The sequence below is a fragment of the Mus caroli genome, chromosome 12 (assembly GCF_900094665.2).
Source record: "Mus caroli chromosome 12, CAROLI_EIJ_v1.1, whole genome shotgun sequence".
Taxonomy (NCBI): Eukaryota; Metazoa; Chordata; class Mammalia; order Rodentia; family Muridae; genus Mus; species Mus caroli.
In genome coordinates, this window is record NC_034581.1 from 81,884,832 (window position 1) to 81,907,859 (window position 23,028).

General features: G+C 42.4%; 2 protein-coding genes across 2 annotated transcripts in view; one reads left to right on the top strand and one right to left on the bottom strand.

Annotated features, from left to right (window-relative positions):
* Slirp (SRA stem-loop interacting RNA binding protein) overlaps positions 1-153 on the top strand; it is a 6,315-nt gene extending 6,162 nt beyond the window's left edge. The window contains exon 4 of the mRNA XM_021179157.2: positions 39-153. Coding sequence (XP_021034816.1) covers positions 39-101 — 63 coding nt within the window. The 3' untranslated portion in view covers positions 102-153. The remainder of the gene's footprint in view (positions 1-38) is intronic.
* Positions 150-22,589, bottom strand: Snw1 (SNW domain containing 1). The gene is made up of 14 exons (XM_021179155.2): positions 22,518-22,589; positions 18,856-19,009; positions 14,851-15,012; positions 11,922-12,017; positions 11,725-11,831; positions 10,674-10,778; positions 9,674-9,743; positions 9,149-9,214; positions 7,087-7,203; positions 5,858-5,999; positions 4,104-4,200; positions 2,831-2,948; positions 1,036-1,199; positions 150-953 (listed from the first exon to the last, which is right to left on the bottom strand). The coding sequence occupies exons 1-14, from the start codon at positions 22,529-22,531 to the stop codon at positions 755-757; spliced, it is 1,611 nt and encodes a 536-aa protein (XP_021034814.1). The 5' UTR covers positions 22,532-22,589; the 3' UTR covers positions 150-754.
* Between the last annotated feature and the right edge of the window lie 439 nt (positions 22,590-23,028).

Consider the following 23,028-nt stretch of genomic DNA (forward strand, 5'->3'; position numbering starts at 1 on the left):
AAAAAAAACCTTTTCTGACAGTGCTTTCCCTCCCATAGATCCACGTTCAAGCTCAAAGAGCAAAGGCTTTGCACGGAGCTCAAACATCTGATGAAGAATGATTTCTGAGATGATCAGTGTACCGTCCACTAAATAAACAGAATTGAGACTTTTTCTACATGTTTTTATTTGAAAGGAGGTGCACTAAGCAAGACCTTAGTTCCCCATGGCGCGGTGGAGGAGCACACAGGCAAATGCATCTGTTGACAGAGCTCCAGTGTGTGAACATTAGCCCACTCACCATTTGAGGTGAGGTTATTCATAACGTTTACAGAAAAGGTTACAGCTGGATTAGTGTCACACACAAGGAAGGAATCTCAATTCTGTGTGGGGCAGTGTTTTTTCTAAGTGCTGCAAGATTGGAGAAGCACAAACAACCCCATTCCATATTAAAAAACTACTCCGAAATAGAATAATCAATGCCCCTATATCCCAGAATGAAAAGGAGTGCTGGGATCTATCATTGAGATTTTTTTTTAACTTTAATTTTTTTTTTTAAACAGTCCAGTCTTTATCTCCCTCCTGGTCATCTCTCTGATGATTCCTCATCCCATTCCTTCTCCCCCCTTTCCAAGATGTCCCCACCCCCACCCACCAGGACGCCCTATTCCCTGGAGTCTCAAGTGTCTGGAGGGGGTGGGGACATCTGCTCACAATGAAGCCAGACCAGGCAGTCCTCTGCTGCATATGTCAGATTTAGTTTTAAGAGGTCCCTCTACTCTTTCCTCCGCTTCTTGCCTTCATGCTCATGTTCCTTGGGGCGACTGCTATCAGAGGGTCTTTTAGAACCACCGTGCTGTTTGGCTTCTTCCAAAAACTTGTCCAGACCAAAAGGATCCTCCTCAAACTGCACTGGTCCTTCTCGGCCTCTCTGTTTGCGGTCTGATCCAGAAAACTCCTTATCAGGAACAAATCTAGAGGAAATGAGCAGAGGTCATGAGCACTCTTCCTTGGCTGCTGTAAACAGGACCGAACACCAACCGTCTGCAAGGGTACCTGTTGGTCTTTATCCTGGTTTCCAGGTCATCACCATACATGTCCTTGTCCAGATTTTTACTGGGCCTGTAGATACTCTGGGCCATATCTTTCCCACCTCTCCAGGCCTGATCATAAACATTGTAAATTTCATCTTCTCCACCTGCAAATCCACTGTCCATACCCTGTGGAAAAACGAAGAACACTAAAAATAAAGGTGTATTTATCCAATGCTGGATCTGAATACTTAGGAATTAACATTTCCAAGTTTACAGCTAATTAAAAAACCTCAACTGCAACATTTATATAAAATAATAAACAAGTATCAAGTTATTCATACACATTTGAGTCCCAGCGGTAATGAGGCAGGCAGGTAGATCCGAATTTCAGTCAGCCTGGTCCAAATGTCATGTTCTAAGACAGCCAGAGATGTATAAGAGGCCCTGCCTCAAACAACAAAGTTCTGACTAGCCAAAAAATAAAGGACATATGGCTGGGTGTGGTGGTGCACAACCTTAATTGGATACCTAGGAACAGAGAGTCAAGCAGATCTGGTTTACAAAGGCCAGCCTGGCTCACATAGTAAATTCCAATACAGCCAGGGATACACAAAGAATACATCTTCAAAAAACCAAAACTAAAACAAAAAAGCCAAAACAAAAAGAAGACACAAAGTTGGGTGTGTAGAGAAAGTAGGGTAGATCTGGGAGGAGGTGGAGGACAGTGAATATGGTCAAACTCAATTGTATGAAATTCTCAAAAGACCAAATTCCAAAAAAAAATCAATTAACAGTGACATTAAAATTGAAGGATTGTATTGTAGATACTAGACAATGATGCTGACAAATATCACCTCAACTGCCTGAGAATGTCACTATCCGTTAAATCACAATGAAAATCATCAAGTTTCCCCCAGTTTTAAAAGTTTTAAGCTTAAGGTCTGAAGAGATGACCACTTTGAAATATTTACTTATTTGGAACTTTCATCCCGACTCCTGCCCAGCTTAGCTGACATTGCACAGCAGTTAAGAATAAAGCTTTGGAATCAAAGAATTCAAGTTGAATCTCAGTTCTATCAATTATCCAACCCCATCTCAGCTATCTATGAGAGATAACAGGGTGCTGCAGAGATGGCTCAGTGTTAAAGCACTTTCTGCATAAGCCCGAGGGCACCAGTTTGGATTCCTTGAACCCGTGTAAATGATAGGTGGCTGTGGAAGCTTGCCTGTAACTCCATCCTCTGAAGATGTAGACAGGAAACCTCAGAGCAGACTGGGTAGGAAGACTAACTCAGTGAGTTCTGGGATGGACTGAGATCTGCCTCAGTGAATAAGTTGGAAGGAAGAGTGATAAAGACAATTCCCAACATCAACTTCCAACATCAACATATGCATGTACACACAAGGGCCTACCCAGGCAAACATGCATACAAATGAAAATGGAAAAAAGAAAATAAACCTCTTCCCCAAAAACCAACAGTCTAGCTTCATATGTTGTGCGTCCACCTCCATTCTTTCAAAGGATTGAAATGAATAGACTTGGTACAATGCTGGGAATATAAAACATCAAAAAAATGCATTGTTGCTTGGAAGAACTTACATGCTATCTCTAAATCTCAAGCCATTCAGTCACAAGTTATCCCTGGGAAGAGCTAAGACTACACTTACTATCTTCAATGAACAACAATATGAAGATATATGCCTTTAAAACAAACCCTTTCCTTCCCAACTTGCTTTTTAGTTCTGGTGTTTTGTCACAGCAATAGAAACCATAAGAAATCTACATACAAGACAAAGGTGTTTCTAGTTCCTCATACCTTGGATTGGTTGAAGAGCCTTTGGTCATACTGAACTTCATTGGAAGTTCGAGGATTGGGCACACCAAGAGCAATGACTTCACTGATATCTCGATTTTCATTTCTCTGTAGTTTTGACCTATTTGAAATAATTATTAATACACTTCACAGACAAGAGGAATATATGCAAAATAAGTACAACCCCCTCAGAAGCCAAGTGTAAATGTGTTATACTTAAGTCTTATGGCCATATATGGTCTGATGATGCACGATCACACCAGCAGCCCTGAGACTACTTCAGATGCATGCTTAGAAATGGTGGCTAGGAGTCTACAATTGGGTCCTCTTAGCTCAGAAGAACACATGAGACTGTTTCTTGGATACAAATGGATGCATCGCACACCTTCCATCCATCCTTCTCAGTGGGCTATACTCAGCTCTGACCTAACTACACACAGTAATTTTTAACCTACTAGGATTCCATGATGTGACAGAAAACCTGGCAATGACTAATTACTCTACATGACTTCTGACATTACACTAATTCCTCTCCTGTTTTAGGATAAATGCAATCAAGATCTCAATGAAGCTACAGTAACTGTCACCACTTACAAGATGCTTAGGCCTTAGAATATTCCTATAGACAATTTTATTTTCATCCAATTACAAGTTCATAGGCTCTTTACTGGTTTTAACTTGAAACTGTTGATTGGATCAGCTTCTAGTATTATCAGAGTGTGGAAAATTGCTCATATGGGAAGAAAGTGTTTCTTATTTGCATTTAGCACAAACCCTAAATTCTACCTTTGGCGCACAGCATTTTCTGGACTTTGAAGCAACCTCAGTCCTCAGGCACTTGTGACTCACAAACTTTGCTGATGCCTACTTTATGTTCCTATGAATGAACTGGGTTTGTCATTTCCCCATTCTTCAAAGCCCTGTTCTGAATGTTAAAGTCTGTCACTAAGGCTATGGTGTCTGGCTTTCCACCTACACACAGGCATGCAGCAGCTCATTCCACCACTTGGGAGTCAAAAGGCACAAACTAGAACAACTTTATCCTTCCCTTCTTTGCCACAGACATGATCTGGAATCCTTTTCCTATCCCAGAGATTCTCAAGGCTAATTACTACTACTAACTACTACAAGGTTTAGAACAAACAGGGAACTTTCTGGGGGGCTTCAATTCTGTTAAGATAAACCATTTGAGTGTGGCAAAGTTAGTTCTTAATTTATTACCAAGTTAGAGAAATGCCCTTCTTCCTGACCCACATTTATGCAGGTAGCAACCCACCTCTTATCAGGAGCTGCCCTGGAAAGGTTCCGGTCATGCTGTCTCTCTTTTCGCCTGTCATGACGGATTTCATCTCTCTCACGGGCCTCTCCATCCTCTGTGGACACAGCTGAAAATTAGCTTGTCATATTGTATTAGCTACTCATATTTTTCGCAAGAGGCTCTTCAACCTTAGAAAATGCTATATTTTCCTATGGTTTGGAGACATGGCCTAGGCTTGTCTCCAATTCTGGCTCTTGTGTCCCACCCTGCTGCTGGGATTAGAGGTGTGCACCACCTCGTGGTCACACTCAGCCCTTTAACGTTCTTTGCAGTCAATTTAAATCCAGGTTTGTGGACTGGAGACTCCTACTTCAGCCTCAAGTTACCGAAAGGCACCTGTGTAGAAAGCTGGACTGGAGTTGAGAGGTGAGCATGTGGTGAAAATCCAGCCATGCTAACTGTTTTCCAAAATTAAACAGAGTCTAGGTGGAGAGGGTCATTTCATCACACACTGCTTTTCACCTCTTCTTCCTCATGTTTGAAAACTGTCGTGATAAAGTGCAAAGAAAGGGCTGGGGAAATGGCTCAGTGGGTAAAGTGTCTGCAGTTCCAGCACGAGTACCTGAGTGTGCATCTCTAGCAGCCAGGCTAGACACTGTAGTGTGTCTTTGGGAAACTCTAGGCAGCCAAGGGGTGAGCTTTTGACTCAGTGAGACCCTTTCTCAAAACCAGAAATAGTGATTGATTGAGCAAGGACACTCAATGCCACCTCTTGCCTCCACATGCACATGTAATGGGTATGTGCATGCACACATCCACATCAGTGTACATACACACATATACACACCACACAGAATCTTTTAGCAAATGGGAAGAAAGTAGAACCATGTACAGGCTCTTGTTGAAGCAAGAGCCTAGGCAGCCTAGCTAAATTGGTGAGCTCTAGGCAGAGAGTCTTTGTTTCAAAAAATAAGGTGACTGGCCAGCTTTAATAGTGCCACAAAAGCCACTGTGGGAGGATTGGGGGATTTAGCAGTGTTATCCAAGTGTTGGACCTGCACACCATAATCCCAACCTGTCTGGCTGGGTGAGCCCACTGGTGCAGCAGGGCAGTGATGTTATGGGGCTGACCTCCTGCTTTTGGCTCAGATCCCTAACTGCTCTGGCACAGGTAGAGCGTTCTGACACATTCTCCTATGTAGAGAGTCGGGTACACTGGGGTAAAGTCAAGGGCTTTTGTAGTCAGCTGTCTTTCCATCTAGAATGTTCTTCTACCACACAGCCACATGGTTTACTTCTGATTTTTTTTACTAATATTAGCTTTTACAAGTAAGGCCTCTTCTGACAAGCCTTTCCTTCTGGCATTTCTATATCCTGTTTTATTTTTATGTATCCATTGTATTATATACTATATGATTGATTTCATTCACTTTTGTTGTTGTTGTTGTTTTGGAGACGAGATCTTAACTATGTAGCCCTGACCTTCCTCAAAGTTTCCGTCTTTCCTCCTCAGCCTCCTCAGTGCTGTGATCAGAAGTGAGTTACTACTACCAAGTGAGTTACTCCCATATTAAAGATTTCTTTTAGATATGTACTTCTTGTTTTGGTAACTCAGTTCTACATTATTTCTGATATGTCAATTTTTCTTGTACATATAAACTACTTTTGTATGCTGTAAAAGACAGTCCCACAAACACACTCCGTGCATGGAGACTTTCTAAAATGACATATACATTATCACAAAGTAAATTTCACAACGAGAATTGTCATACCTTTCTCCACGTGGGTTTTGATCCCAGCTCTCCTTTCTCTGGCTTTCTGGGCCATTTCTCTAAGTTTCTCTTCATGTTTCTCCTTTTCTTTTTGAGCCATCTTTCTCTCTACCTGGGCTCGCATTTCCACTGCTTCACGAGCCTGTTTAGTAAAGTGAGATGTTAAGTAGAACTCACGATGATCCGATGTTTACAGCTATCTTCCAACTCCTTACTAAAGTCTGCTGGTAAAAGCAAGACTTTGTTTGTTGCTGCTAAAAAGACTATACGCCTTTGGAAGGCTGGGTTTTTGTCTTTAGGGAATGTTTTAATGATGCAACCACAGCAAGTTCAGTTGATGTTTATAAGAACATTACTAATGCTTTTTTTACAATCCAAAAATGAAATATTAGCTGAGCACAACAGCCAGCACCTAGCACAAAGCAGATCATCTCAGTCCATGAGTTCAAAACCAGGCTGGGATGTGCTGGACACAGAGGTACATGACAGTAACCCCAGCACTTGGAAGGCAGAGGCGGCTGAGTCTGTATGTGTTTGTTCCAAGGCAGCCAGGGCTATGTAGAGAGATCTTGTCTCAAAAACAAAACAAAGGAAACCAGGCTGAACCATAGTGAGATCCAGCCTCAAATGTAAGTAAATAGGTAACTAAATGTTGCTGGACATGGAAGTGCATACCTGCAATCTAGAAATCAGGGGACTGAGGCAGAAGCTGCAGCTTGAAACTCAGATCCTATTTCAAAAACCAAAATCTACCGACATTTAAGTATACTTTATCTTAAGACAAAATCTTTGCCTATATCTGAAAGACTTTAGTAAAACAATCAAAATCTAATAAAATTTGAGTTATTTGTATTTGCACATGTATATCAATACAGCACTAAATCTGTATTTATATGTCAGTAGCCAATACCATCAATGCCATTTTTGAGTGAACTAAATGACAATCTTTACCTACCCTTCCCTACAACTGTCCTTTTGGGAAATATCTACATCTAAAATAGAAGAAAACTGTACAACATACAACTGTACCTAGTAATCTTCAAAGAACGAGGTCAGCCTAGGAAACCACTACTCTGGCACAGGGGGATCATCACTGCTAGGGGGTCTCTGGACAGAGCTGCAGCTAGCCCCTGCTGTATCAGCACACCCAATCAGTGTCCTCTGGTACCTGAGGTAAACTGATGTGGGCTCATGATACAAGAAAATTCAGCAAAGTGTAAAAGACCAACCTTCCGATCAGCAATGTAGAGCGCTTCAGCCAGTTTGGCAAAATTTTCATTTATGTGGACAGTCTGAAGTCCTCTTCCATCAGCAGCCAGCCGCTTATCTAATGGGATCGTATACCCCTGAAATGAAAGCAGAAGATAGGTCAGCACAGTGGGGCTGCAGTCATCATGTAACATTAACTAGCACCTACCTATTCTGAGAACCACTTGCTTTTCTATTTCTCACAGTTCTTTTCACACAACAGTAAATGCTTTGGATGGAGGGTCTGTGCTCTAACCACTCTAGTAACTACATGAGGCTAGCAACACAACTCCCCATCTCAAGGAAGGTGGGGTAGAGTGCCAAGGGATGTCGAAAAATTTAGAGTCAGTACATGGGTGAACCAAGTCTGGATCACTAACATTATGATGCAAAAGCCCAAGCATTTAAATGAAGACTATTGTCCAATGTCAAACTATAGTAAAACCAAGTCCTAAGAATGCAGACAAACTATGAGAACACAGGGAATATGCTGAACATCTGCTGGAATCGTATCTTCTGGCCTGGTTTTATTTTTCCAGATTTCTAACTTGTCTATCAAACACTACCCTTAAGTCCATTGTCTGTCTCCTAATAACGAAGCAGCGCTAGCTGGGTGTGCTGCTACAAGTCTGCAACAACACGAGAGGATTCCAAGTTCAGGACTGGCCTGGCCCCATAGCAAGTTCCAGGCTACAGACTGGGACCTTGGCACCAAAGCAAAATATAAAGAACCTCCCATCTGAAAAGAACCCAGAGATTAATGAAGACCCAGTGTTTCAGAGCTGCCTCAACACCTCACAGCGTTACATAGACACAAATCAACCCACGTAAGATGGTTCAGAGCTTGGGCTGACAAGATGGCTCAGCAGGTAAGAGCACACTGACAAATCTTCCAAAGGTTCTGAGTTCAAATCCCAACAATCACATGGGGGCTCACAACCACCTGTAATGAGATCTGACGCCCTCTTCTGGTGCATCTGAAGTCAGCTATAGTGTACCTACCTATGTATAATAATAAGTAAATCTTAAAAAACAAACAAACAAAAAACACCATTTAAAAAAGATGGTCTAGAGCCTTTCCAGTGGAAGGTGACTATGTAATTTTATATTTAATTCCTGGCTTAAAGCTGCTGCCGTCACCCACCACTGAGTCATGGAGTAGGACTCCAAGCCTGTAAGGAATAGGAATCAGGAAATGGATCCGGATTTTACAGATCCTCACCAATTCTGGAAACTCTGGCAGTTCATATACATAGGAATTTTTGTGTTTGTTTTTGAGTTTTTCTATGTATTTGGGACTCTCTATTCAACCTTGGCTGTCCTGAAACTCACAGACTGGCCTCAAACCTATAGACTCCCCTGCCTCTGCCTCAGCACGTCCTGCATCACAAAGGTTTATTTTTAGAGCTTATTTTTTTAGAGAGGATCTTGCTATGTAGTCCAGAGTAGCCTTCAACTTGCTATCCTCCTGCTTCATTTCATGTGTGCAGGAATCACAAGCATGCAACACCACTCCTGACAACTCTGTGAGCAGCAACACTACGCAGAAGAATAGCTAAGAATAAAGAAAGCAGTGAGACCCTCCTAGCCATGTCCCCGCCCCGGACACTCTGCTGGCTTTCTTCATGTGAACAGAGAGACTGGAAAGAATTCTAACCTAGAAGTTTGATCTTCGTGAAGAATTGTATCTTCAATCAAGAAGGTATTTTTTTCTCTCTCTTTTTTCCCCTTATCTATGTGTTTCTGACAGCTATAATATACCAGAGAGATTTACATGGTATTCAAATGCCTGGTATAGCATATTTCTGGTGTAGTTTAAAATGCAATGCTCCATGAAGCTGTCTATTTCTTTGGGGGTACATCAGGTCTCAGATGCTGACTGTGTGCACTTCCACTGAGCTCTGCCCTTAGCATTTGTAATTTCTTATTGGGAATGTTAGGCTAACCGAGGAGCTAAGGCTTCAAGGAATGTTCCCAGGCTCCGACTCCGTCCTAAGCAATCCCCAGGGACCGTCCCAAGAGACAGTGTGGGAAAGTAATCACCTTAGCGTTCTTCCAGTTGGAAATACAAGGAGGGATCTTCCACTCTTGCTGTTCCTTTACAGTCATCTGAAAACAGGTGAGAAGAGACGTTTTTATTACAGCCTAACTGAAAGCCCAAATACGATCCTCCCCAAGGACATCTCTACATGCATCAACACAGGACGACAATTGCAGTAAAACCTCTGCTAGAGCGGAGCAGCGTGAACTGCAGTCACAGGAGCAGTAATGTGAAGAAAGGAGAAGAGTTCAGATTATCAGAGATGTTGGACAGTACTTTTCCATACTTAGGCATGGCTGACTTGGAGGAGTGGGGCAATATGGAAGCTTTCAGATGAAAACGGCAACTGTGCAACTCAAAGAGGATCTGTCCACTCCCTGAATTCAGAGCTCGAGCTGCTGCGGGTAAGCCAGCATGCTCCCACATACTCATTCTCAGAAGCACACCGAACTGTACTTTAGTCTTAACTGGGTCCATTTAGTTTGTAAACTAAAATCACAAGTGAGACTTGACTATAGCAGGATTACCTTCCGACTAGGAGAGTGCATTACAGGTGCAGGAGGAGATGGTGGTCCCCGGGGAATTTTCTTATTAATCCTGAAGAATAAATTAGAGAGAAACAGTCAGAGCACAAGGCTTGCTTTTGTCAGCTGGTAAATGTGGCCACTGTCACCACTCACCTCACAGTGTTAACACCGCACAGTACAATGCACTCCCAGGTTGATATAAGTAACCCACAATGAATTAAACATGAAGCATACGACCCAGTCACCTGGATAACAATCTAGACAGTGAGCATCCTCATCCCCTCATCTTGTGCGTGACCCAGATCTCTCCCCACCCACTTCTCCATGGGCAACCACTCATCAACCGTCCGTAACTAAGTGTAAATTCATTTTCTAGAATTCTTTAAACTTAATTCATTTAATATCTGTGTGTGAGGTGGGTATGCATGTACCCTGGGAAGTGTGGACATCAGAAAACAACTATCAAGGAGTGGGTTCACGCCTCATGCCATGTGAGTTCAAGGAACTGACCTCTAGTCATCGGATTGGCAGAAAGTGTCTTAACCTCTGAGCCTTCCAGCTGACACCACGGTGTAGTTTTACACATACACACAGATATAACATTGCGTCATGTGTTTCTGTCTGGCTTCTTTCATGTAGTGTAATTATTTTCAGACTCATCTGAAAAGGCCTTTCTTGGCTTAATATTCCAGGTACTGATGTGCCAATGTTTGCTTATCTATGTACCTGTTGATGAACATGTGGGACACTTTTCTTGTTGGATACTTAAAATATAAATATATTTATATAAGCACAGTGTAGCTGTCTTCAGATACACCAGAAGGTGGCATTGGATTCTAGATGGTTCTAAGCCACCATGTGGCATAAGATTGCTGGGAATTGAACTTCAGACCTCTGGAAGAGCAGTCAGTGCTCTTAACCACTGAGCCATCTCTCCAGCCCCCTCTTGTTTGATACTTTAAAACAGCAGCAGTTGACCACTGTGAAACCGTATACTTACTTGAATCTTGGAGGCTCCATTGGGTCTTTCTGCATTTCCACCATCCGAATGACCCTCTGTTTAGCTCCAGAATTGAATGCTACTCCTTGCTGAGATGGTGTGTAGCTAAAGAAAGTAGATTAAAATTAAAGGTGTTAACTACTGCAAGCTTTTTTTTGTAGGTATTTGTCTTTTACTACAATCCAAAGTGACCACACTTTCAACTCTTTGCAGAAAGTTCTGATATAAAATCACCACACATTTAGGCAGGGCAGCCAGATACAGACCAGAAAAGCAACAGAAACCGAGTCACAAACAAGATGTGCACTAAAGTGCTTACTGACTTCCCTTCTCATCCTCTCCACATCCCACCTGGGAAGTGCTCCTCCTCAGCTTCGCAGGTCGAAAACACCTACTTTATCTCTCCATTATGGGAAAAAATTGCCAGGCATTGACTGTTCTTCCAGAGGACTCAGGTTCAATTCCCAATACCAATATCCAATCACACTGCCTGTAACTTCAATTCCAGCGGATCTGACTCCCTCTTTCTGGCCTTGCAGGGTACTGGGCATGCAGGCAAAACCCTACTAACTCCATGTTTTCCTTTTCGTTCTAGTTCCAAGCATTCCTTACACAGTCCGCTGAAGGCCCTCAACATTTAGAAATAGTGTATTTGTTTATTAAATATAATAAAAAATAATAAACAATTGTGGTTTGGGTCATATACCACAGGAAAGGGTTTATTCTCTAAAAAGAAACCCCTGAAAATCAAAACCATAACCATTTGAAGATCACAATGGTTAACACCTTTTTTCTTGAGACAGGGTCTCACACCAAGTATTCTTGGCAGTCCTATGACTCAGAGATTCACAAGACTTTTCTTATGCATTTGCAACTCCACACAGCTTCTAACAGTTACTATCCAAACATGGGTATTTTAAAGAACTTTTGCAAGCAAGAGTTAACAGGCTTCAAAAGTCATTAAGACAACATGTTTGTAACTGGCTTTGTAGGCTGGAGAGTTATTAAAATCCCACCTATTGAGTGTGACATGCAACTAACTCTTGCATACCGGATATACTGAGCAGGAGCCAGCTTGTCAGCTGCGCGAACTGGCATGGCTGCAGCAACCTTCTGCGACACAGATTTCTCCAAGGCAACTCTTGTCTTTTCTGTTATCTGAAACAAGAAGCATCATGTTGAGTGGTTTGGAAATTAGTAAGGACATAAAGTCATCTAAAACAATCACATGTATCAACTCCTCGTTACCTCTTTAATTGCCTCTTCATCGGGCCGTTGCAGGTCTGGGTCATCTGCATTCATAACCTCCTTAGGAACCAGGTCCGTGTATTTGCTGTAAATGACCTATAGAGTGTCCAAACACAAGCAGGCTTAGGGATACAGAGAATGGAAAGAGCAGTCTCATTAAGTCAAAGTCAGTCTAGATGTCAACACGTTCTTGTAGCATATTTTCACATTTAGGATACCTAGCTTTGTGGTTCAGATTTTAAAGCTAAAATTGTTTAAAATACTCAAGTCAGTATCCAGATACATTCTGCCAATAAGACCTTGTACGTTAGTGATCTCTATTTGAGGCTTACCACATCTTGAAATTAATGATGATACAAACTGCCTATGGCTCCACTGTTTGGATTAAAAACTCATCAGAATTTAAGTCAGGCTACTAAATATTTTCCAAATTCACTGAGCCTAGAAAATTCCACTGGCCTCATCCTATTTATAATGTTTGTTTTCTGGAATCAATTCTATAAATTAAAAAAAAAAAAGACTATTTTCTTCTGCAAAAGTAAGAGAAAACAAATATATTTATATGTGTATTCTAGTTTCCTGTCTGTCTTTGTGAGAGAGAACCTGACCAAAAACCCCAGGGAGGAAAGGTTTACTTGGCTTACAGTTCTAAGTCAGAGTCTATTACTGAGAGAAGTCACGGCAGGAACTCACACTGCTAGTAGTCACATCAGACCCAGTCAGAAGCAGAGACATAATGACCCTTGCTGTTTGCTCCCATTTAGCCTTCTTTCCTTACACAGTACAGGAATTTCTCTGTCTAGGAAATGGTGGTGCCTACACTGGCCTGACTTCTACATGTGGCCAACTCCATTTAGACAATTCCTCAACTGAAGCTCCCTTCCCAAGTGATTCTGGGGTTATAGCATATTAACAAGACAAACAAATTATCCCAGTATATAACTTGTTCTATATTCAATTTTAGGACTACTTTATGAATTCTATCAGGACCAGCAAAGTTCCTAACTCACCCTCAAATAAGATAGGGCCACATATCAGACATACCCAAGTACCTGGCTCAGAACATTCTACACAAGGTATTTATTTTCCAGAGCTATAAACTGAAATGTTTAGCTTACTGTGTTGAAGAATGAAAAGGATTGGAAAAGAGAGAATTTAGCAGAGGTTTAACTACTGACACACGAGCCATCGCTAGCATCATGTTTTAAGCGTGTTCACTTTATAAGGAACCGAGAAGCACACAACAATGAGAAGAGTAAGGATCAGTACATGAGGACCACATAGCAGTAACCCACCTCAAAAGCTGGATTCCTTTTTAGGGTGGAAAAATCTACCCCACCACAAACTGAAAATCTTCTAACACGGCAGAGGAGCACTGAGATTACCACCAAGAGTTGACCACTTTTACACGGCACTCATTACAGGGAGCTCCTAAGTCAATGGCTTCCAAGTAGTCACGTATGTTCGACATAGTCTCAATACTAATTTAGTACATAAGAGCCATTTTGTGCTTATTTGGGTATTCCAAAGTTAGCAGGAGTGAGATTCTAGCATCTTACAAGGCAGAGTGAGGGACATCTGAGGAGCAGGATTCCTCGTGATAATTGACTATGAAGTCTCACATCCTACAGCCTGAACACCTAATGTGCTGGAGAAACCCAGCATATCTCAGTACGCAACATGGCTGGGAGGAGGCCTGGGAAAACTACTCTGAAGGTAGGCGCATAGAGATTTCCTCATTAGAGAAAAGCAGGCTGGGGTATGCATGTGCCTTCTGGCCTCTACAGGCACAGGCATATTCACATAGGTAAAAATAAAACCTTGCTAAACCATAAAGAGAAAGCAGCAAGTCATCCGACTGCTGGGCTGACAAGAACAGGACTGAAAGGTGAGCCTCTCAACACATACATCACACCGTGTTGTCTGCAATATATAAACAAGCTAGCAACATGGGATTTATCACAAGGTCAGCTGAGGTCGCTGGAGTTTGGGAGGAGGGATTAAAGACATTCCTTAAGGAACTATCGCTCACAGAATGTTTTCCACAAAATAGCTGCAGAAGGAAAACTGCACATGTTGGCAGTTTTTAAGATATCACTGAAGTCCACACAAGTTCTATCAAAATATATCCCAAGGACCACTTCCTCACATGTTTCTCTTATGAGTGTCTTAGGCATTGTAGTTTTAAATGCACAGAGAACAATGGTCAAAGATTTTTCTCTACTATTAAGTGTTTTCGCCCCTTCTTATGCCTATCACTAACACTGGACAAGGTTGTGACTCTAGGGCAGTGGTTCTCAACCTTCCTAATGTTTTAATTTTTTTTTTTTCTTTTTTCTTTTTGAGACAGGGTTTCTCTGTGTAGCCCTGGCTGTTCTGGAACTCACTCTGTAGACCAGGCTGACCATGAACTCAGAAATCCGCCTGCCTCTGATTAAAGGCATGCGCCACCAGGCCTGGCATGCTTTGACTTTTTAATACCTTTCCTTATGTCATTGTATGGTGAACCATACAATTACTTTGTTGCTACTTCATAACTGTAATTTTCCCACTGTTATGCATTATAATGTAAATATCTGATATGCAAGATGTCTACTATGTAATCCCAAAGGGGTTGTGACCACAGGTTCAGAGCTGCTGTCTCCATGCTGTAATCCAGGGAAAGCCCCATGCCCCAAAACATATCTAGAAGTAAATAAAGATCCACTGAAGCTTGCCATATCTTAGCATCACTGAAACTGAGGGAACTTCCTGCTTCTATCAGGTATACGGGGAAACAGAACAAAGCTAGGCCTTCAAAGCAGTTCCTCACTGTTACTGTTACAGAGTCCAAAACGGCAAGTGGCTTATCATTTCCACACAATGTAATACATTTCACAAAATATTTATCAATACAAAAAACAAGCAAACAAAACCAATGAGAGATTACCTTGTCTTTGGACTGTCCCTGCCGAGCAATTGCATCATATTTAATTTTCCCTTCAGGATCCACCTGAATGGCCAGAGCATTCGACATTTTTTTCTTTCGTCCCATATCCAGAGGATACTGGGCCACATGGATTTCTGGGAAAGCACCTCCATCTCCAAAATCCTGTATATTTCAAGAAAAGAAGTAAAAAGAATATTTAGTAGTAAGTAGCAAATCATGCAAGTTAGCAAATCTATGCTAGGTATGAATCACAGCAGTAAACAACGAGGTTTTCATCTGTGCAGTTAGCGGGCAGTGTGTAAGCCAGACCGAGTGTAGGAAGCACCATGAGGATGGTACAGGTTCTGCAAGAGGCGCTGTCATACTTTCAGAGGAGTGGCTGTGAGGGCCTTTTAAAGAAATAACACAAGTGAAACTCTCAACCAAAGCAAACAAAGGAAGATCCAAGCTGTGGTGGTTTGAATAGGTTATAGCCCCATAGACAATGTGTGTGAATGCTTGGCCCATAGGGAGTGGCACTATTAGGAGGCGTGGCCTTGGACTAGGTGTGGCCTTGTTGAACTATATCACTGTGAAGATAAGCTTTACTGTCTCTTATATGCTCAGGCAATGCCTGTGTGGAACACAGTCTCCTTCTGCTGCCTTTGTATCAAGATGTAGAATTCTCAGGTGTTTCTCCAGCACCATGTCTGCCTCAACACTGCCATGCTACCCACCATAAGGGACTAAACCTCAGAAACTGTAAGCCAGCCCCCAAGTAAATGTTTTCCTTTATAAGAGTAAACTTGATCACAGGATCTCTTCATAGCCATAAAACCCAAATTCAGACAAAAGGGAATCATTTTCCTTTTCTTTTTTGGTAAGCTATGGGGGGTGTGGGGGGAGAGAGGAGGGACAGAGGGAGAGGGAGAGTATGTGAGTGAGTGTGTGTATGCTGGGATTGAAGGCATACATCACCATGTCTGGCTCCTCTAATAGTTTTAAATCAACAGTCTTTGTTGATTTACATAGACTTTGTTGATTTAAAACTGGAAAAAAAAATGGGGCTAGTGAGATGGCTCAGCAGATAAAAGCACCCGACTGTTCTTTCAAAGGTCCTGAGTTCAAATCCCAGCAACCACATGGTGGCTCACAACCATCCGTAATGAGATCTGACTCCCTCTTCTGGAGTGTCTGAAGTCAGCTACAGTATACTCACACATAATAAATAAATAAATCTTAAAAACAAAACAGAACAAAACAAAAACCCAAAACAAACCAAAACTAAAACTGAAGTTGGAACAACTTTTGGTCCTGAATAGATTACATAAGCTATACTCAACTCCCGTTACCAAGATTGTTAGAAAAAGGGAAACTCATCAACAGGTGTATTTACTGGAAAACAACAACAACCCCAAAAAACCAACAACCTCATTTTTTCTAAAGTCTGTTTTTATCACAGGATATTTCATTAAATCTTGGATGTGAATTTCTAGCCTCAATATGCTTATTTACTGGAGAGAGTTGATATTTTTGAAAACCAACAAATCAAGTGAAAAAGAGCTATATTCTTGTAAATTAGGCAGAAATAAGTCTTCCTAAGAAAAGTGCCTTCCTGTACACAGATCATCAATCTGACACACACTCAGACTTGCTGGAGTTCTTCGACTGTAATCAGCACAACTGTAGCTGTAGCATTATGTGGTCATTAACCCTGCTAGAAAAATCACAGCTTTTACTGTGAAAACTATAACAAAATGCCTTTTTCAGAGAATAGCCACTCTCCCCAAAGCACCCTGGCATTTTCAGATTAGCTGGCCACTTGAGTTTGATTTCTAAATGAACTGCTCTGATTCGCCAGGATATACAAAACCTTTGATAATCAATTAAGACTAGAAAAGCTAACAGCCACCAGATGTCAGAAAGCTCAAAGGCTCTCTTGTATGAAAACTGAAGCCTGCTGTCCCCACGCTGTAATCCAGGGAAAGCCCCATGCCCCAAAACATATCTATAAGCTCTTAAAGGACACTAAGTACAATTATATAATGCCTGCCACTACCTTTTGGCTGCATAGAGGAATAGATTATCCAGGAGGCTGGAATGCCTTCCTATCTTGTCATGCATCACACTAATTCCAGATGGAACAAAACCAAATCCCAAATTCTTAAAAACAGCAAGACAGGCTTCACACACCTGGATTCATAAAGACCAGATGAGAACACAGACAAAACAAAACCCAACAAAATCCAGGGCTGTTACAGCAAGGCAGGGTGGGCTTTGTTAGGTGCTCTGTTTCTTGACCTGACAGAGTGGACAGAGGCATGGCAAACAAGAGAGAGACAGAGTGCAGAAGGCTTTGAGCAAGATGCTAATCAATGTTTCTATTTGAAGATACTAGAAACCCACCTGGAGGCAGACTGCAAAAAGGTAGAGACCTTAAGTATCCGGCAGATGTCATAACCTTATGTATAAGGCTACACAGGGCTGGAAGTTGGCTTGGTGCTTAAGAGCACTGGCTACTCTTTGCAGAGAACTCAAATTTGGTTCCCAGGACCTACTTGTAACACCTGTTGCAAGGCCCTCTTCTGACCTCCAAGGACACTGCATGAATGTGGTACACAGATATATGAGGAGGGAAAACACTCAGACATATAAAATAACTTAATCTCTCATTCTTTTTCTTTTGCTTGCTGACTTTTATTTTTTGAGACAGTTTCCCTGAATAGCCCTGGCTGGCCTGGAACTCACTCTGTAGACCAGGCTGGCCTCAAACTCACAATCTGCCTGCCTCTGCCTCCCAAGTGCTGGGACTACAGGCATGTACCACCATATCCAGGTAAGGGGAGATCATTTGATATGAACACAATATATAAGTTTACTAACTGCTGACCCATCTCTTTAGCCCAGATAGGCTAGGTCTCAAGTGTTTACTTTTCTCTCCAGATAAGGAAGATGGCAAATATGTGCTATTGGGAAAAGATATGTAATGAAATATGCACAGGATTCTGAGTAATCAGTTAAATATGTCTCCAAAGGAAATTTGTTCTTTGGAGACAAATCAGAGGTACAAAAAAATCTTTGCTTCCACCAAATCAACCAAAGTTTTAGCTTTCACACTCCCAAAAATGTAGGTATGTAATATTATGACCAGGCATGTGCTAACATAATCAAACTGAAGACTTAAAAAGCACACAAACCAACAAAGGAGACACTATTGGAGTTCTCCCTGAAGAAGGGTATCCTTCAGAGTTATGACATGGTATTATTTTCATTGTTGAAGGTGGGGTGGGGGTGAGCACAACCAAATGCAAACCCACTCTGATTCTTTTCCTTACCAAGATTTAAAGTTTGTATTTATTATTACTAGTGTATGTGTGACAGAGAAAGAGAGAGGGGGAGGGAGAGAGAGAAAGAAGTGGGGCACATGTCCACACCACAGTGCTTGCAAAAAAAAAAAAGTTTGGGGGGCTGGAGAGATGGCTCAGTGGTTAAGAGCACTGACTGCTCTTTCAGAGGTCCTGAGTTCAATTCTCAGCAACCACATGGTGACTCAGAACCATCTGTAATGGAATCCAATGCCCTCTTCTGGTGTGTCTGAAGACTGCTACAGTGTACTTACATATAATAAATAAATCTTAAAACAACAAAAATGTTTTGGGAACACGTTCTCTTTTCCCACTGTGGAATCAAATTCAAATTGTCAGGTTTGTGTAGCAAGAGCTGCTGCTTGCTGGGCCATCTGCCCCTTCTTGCATCTGTATCACACTCTCCCATTATTGTTCAAGTGCTGTAAGACCTACATTTGTAAAGGTATGCTAGTCCCTTTTGTACAAGTTGAATAGTTCAGTATGATAAGAAGCAAAACAGTGATTTTCCGGTGATCACCGACCAAGACAATGAACAAGAAAGTCTATGCAAGGAAGAACAGACTTTCTGAACTTACTAATGCATGGCTGTTAATACTCACCATCCAGGGTTCAAGTTTATCTTGCAAGTGTACAATAATATATTTTAGCCCACATTTACCTCTAACAGTCTCGGAATCCAGCCTTTCCTATATCCGTATGGGGGAGGCTCCCTTCGAGAGGAGACCAGAGAGGTCTGCAGTGATCTCTGAGATCTTGCCCTTTCTTCAGCTTCAAGTTGGTCCTGAGACAGCTGAGTAGGCGCAGGTAAAAAGCTACAGGAAATTAAAGTCAGAATTTAATTATCACAATTCAGCTACAATATGCCTTTACTCTGCACACAGACTTTTCAATGATTATTAGAACCATTTAATATTTGTTATTCTTATGTGTGGAAAGGAAAAAAATTACTCAGAGACAAACAGTAAAAATGTTGACTATGCCAAAGGCAAATGCTTGTACAGACTTAAGAGGGCGTCAGATTATTACGGATGGTTATAAGCCACCTTGTGGTTGCTGGAATTTGAACTCAGGATGTTCAGAAGAGCAGTCAGTGCTCTTAAGTGCTGAGCCATCTCAACAGCCCATCTGTGTTTCTATACTTTATACAGAAGCCGGCCTCTAGCACATGGTTTCCTAAGAATCCTTCCTATTTTTTTCTTTTTTTATTAGATATTTTCTTTATATACATTTCAAATGCTATCCTGAAAGTTCCCTATACCCCCCCACCCCCCATCCTGCTCCCCTACCCACCCACTCCCGCTTCTTGGCCCTGGTGTTCCCCTGTACTGGGGCATATAAAGTTTGCAATACCAAGGGGCCTCTCTTCCCAGTGATGACCAACTAGGGCATCTTCTGCTACACATGCAGCTAGAGATAAGAGCTCTGGGGGTACTGGTTAGTTCACAGTGTTGTTCCACCTATAGGCTTGCAGACCCCTTCAGCTCCTTGGGTGCTTTCTCTAGCTTCTCCATTGGGGGGGCCTGTGTTCCATCTTATAGGTGACTGTGAGCATCCACTTCTGTATTTGCCAGACACTGGCACAGCCTCATACAAGACAGCTATAACAGGGTCCCTTCAGCAAAATCTTTCTGGCATATGCAATAGTGTCTGGGTTTGGTGGCCTTCCTAATTTTTAACAAGGTCTATTTAGGTAGTCCAGGCTGGTCTTGAACTTGTCCCCGTCTAGTCTCAGCCTCTAGAGTAATGAGATTATAGAGGAATTCCACATAATGCTACTGTGCTTTCCTATTGGTTTTTCTGTTTTCATTGTCAGCAGACAGACTCTCACTGTGTAGATCCAGCTGCTTCCCCAGTTTTGGGATTAAAGCTGTCTAGACCATGTGTATACCATCCAACTTTCTGCATTATGATTAACTATTCATTTACCAGACAGAGCAACCTGAGCTGCCATGTGGGTGCTGGGAAACATACCAGGTCCTCTGCAAGAACAGCCAATGCTTTGAACCACTGAGCTATTCCTCCAGTCCATATTTGCTAGTTTTATAAACGACATTTAAAAACACAGAAATGAAAGCTAACTGAAAGCTTTGTAGTCCTCAAGCCCAACCATTTTGAGACTTCACCTTTCAGCATTGCTCTGATAGGCACTCAAGACATACTATACCTCTGGCGTTCTTCTTGTGTGCATCCATTTTAAATTCTACTTTCCCCCTCGTGGTCCTACTAATCTGTATCATAGTGCCTGAAGAAGACTTGAACATTTGCTACCTAAAACACTCAGTCAGCACAACTCACTCTTATTTTTCTGTACCGAGGCTGGTACCACACATCTGTTGATGTACCAGTACATCATCTGTTGGTTCCAGTTTCATTTCTGTGGCTGTTGTTAAAAAACTGCGGCAAAACACAATTTACAGGAGGAAGAGCTTATCTGATGTCTTAGTCACTGTATGTATTCTTGCACAAAACATGACCAAGAAGCAAGTAGGGGGAGGAAAGGGTTTATTCAGCTTACACTTACACAATGCTGTATATCACCAAAGGAAGTAAGGAAAGGGACTCGCACAGGGCAGGAACTTGGAGGTAGGAGCTCATGCAGAGGCCATGGAGGCTGCTGCTTTCTGGATTGCTTCCCCTGGCTTGCTCAGTTCGCTTTCTTAGAAAACCCAGAACTACCAGCCCAGGAATGACACCACCCACAATTGGCTGGGCCCTCCCACCTTGATCACTAATTGAGTAAATGCCTTACAGCTAGATCTCATGGAGGCATTTCCTTAAGTGAGGCTCCTATCTGTGTGATAAATTGAGCTTGTGTCAAATTGACACACAAACCCAGCCAGTACATTTGGCTTATAATTCCAGGTTACAACCCACAAGAGATGTCAAGGCAGCTAGTGAAATCCCACAGACAGTCAAGAGCAAGAGGGACTTGCCTTCTTGCAGAGAAGCAAGGAGGGAAGGAGGGAGGCAGGCAGGCAGGCAGGCGAGGCACCATGTAAGCTGCTTGCTGGTTGGCAGAGTGGCTTATACTCATCTAGCTTTCTTAAACTGTGCAGGACATCCCGCCTAGGGAATGGAGCAGCCATTAGTGGTTTGGATCTTCCTGCATCTCTTAGCAAGAAAAACAATCCTCTCTAGACATGTCCATAAGCCGATCTGTTCCAGGCAATTTTTTCACCTGATATCTTTTTACCAGGTGTTAAGCAGATAGTTAAAGCTCACCAGGTCAGTGTTGTTCTGTTTTTGTTTTCAAATCCTGGCCTTAAACTACCTATACAGACCCGATTGGCCTTGGAACTCAGAGATCCTCCCGCCTGCACTATACTATTTTCATCCCTGTATCCACTTGTCCATTTTCCCGGTTAAAAAAAAATTTTTTTTTTTTTTCATTCTACATATACTACCTCTAGGGCGAAGCAGGACAACGAACCTTAATTCATATGACCAAAATATTCTTAGGATTCATACTGTTATGAGCCAGGAAAAAAAATATGAGAAGTGGGTTTAACAGGTACAAGCCAAGGCCCTAAAGTGAATACCTTCTTTAAAATCAGACTTTTCCAGCTGAGTTTGCATGGAAAGTTTTTCCACTTACAGCAGTTGGGAGTTACATAACTTTTTGGAAGTCTCCCACTTAGCATTTTTTTTTCCCTTAAAGGTTGGAAACACTTCACATACAGTAACCAGGGCAACAAGGAACAGCAAAAGCCGGAGGTGGTTCTATGTACAAAAGAAATTCTAAGATCCAAAGTTAAAAGGTGGAGCGGCGCGCATTTAGTCAACAGCAGCCCCTACTGCTGTCAATTAAAAAAACACTTGGTCGGTTCTTGGACGTTCCCAACTCTTTGGTTTTTTTTTTTGCAAAATTCTTTGTCTCGGGAGAGAGAGTAGCAGGAGAAAATGAGAAGCACAAAACATATAAGCGGCTGGAAAGCCTCCCACGAGACTGGCGAGCTTTGCTTAGCGGGGTTAAATAAGCCGCGGCTTCGCAGTGCAACCATCTCAGCCCGCAGTCCACAAGGCGCTCGTCAATCTACCGCGCCGCTTACGCGAAGCACATGTGAGGTCCTCGCGGCGAGGCCATGACGGGGCTCTCGGAACAGGGGAGGGGGGGCGAACTCAACCCGGGAAGCCCCAAAGGAAAGACCCCGGCTTCGGCGCGGCCTAGTCGCGGAGGAAGCCCGAGAGAGGTTCCAGCCACGGTTTTGACTAAGTTACTTCTGCGCCTCAGGCCAGGTCACAGCCCGAACAGTCCAGGCAGAAAGGAAAAGATGTGTACTCCAGACCCTTCCGTATCGAGGACCCAAATCAACAACCCACCTGGTGAGCGCCATCTTCTTCCGCTTCTTCCTGCGCAGGCCACAACGTCGCCGGGCGAGTCTTGCCCGGGAACGAGGAACACAATGGAAAAATGCTCACTGCGCAGGCGCTCTGACCGAACAGCCCTCTGGGCCTTGTAGTTCTTTGAGAGAGACTTGTGACAGCCAGTCTGTTGAAAGTGCGTTAGCGACAACTACCTTATCATACGAAATTCCTTACTTCTGTAGATTTTACAGGCTGCAGGGTCTCTGTTTAACATATCAGTAGTGATAATACAAATATGATATAAAGCCTTATTTTGGGACGCTAATACTATTATCCAACTCCGCTTTAAGGCCGCTACACATAGTACTGCTTAAGAGTATTGAATAGGATGCAAAGTCTGGCTGATCTCCCTCTATAAGCCACCTTCCGTGCTTATAGTTAATCGTTTTGTTAACAGTCATCTACTTTAAATTTTGCTTCACGAATGAATTATTTAAAAAACAGTGTGGGGTGTGGCAAATAAAGA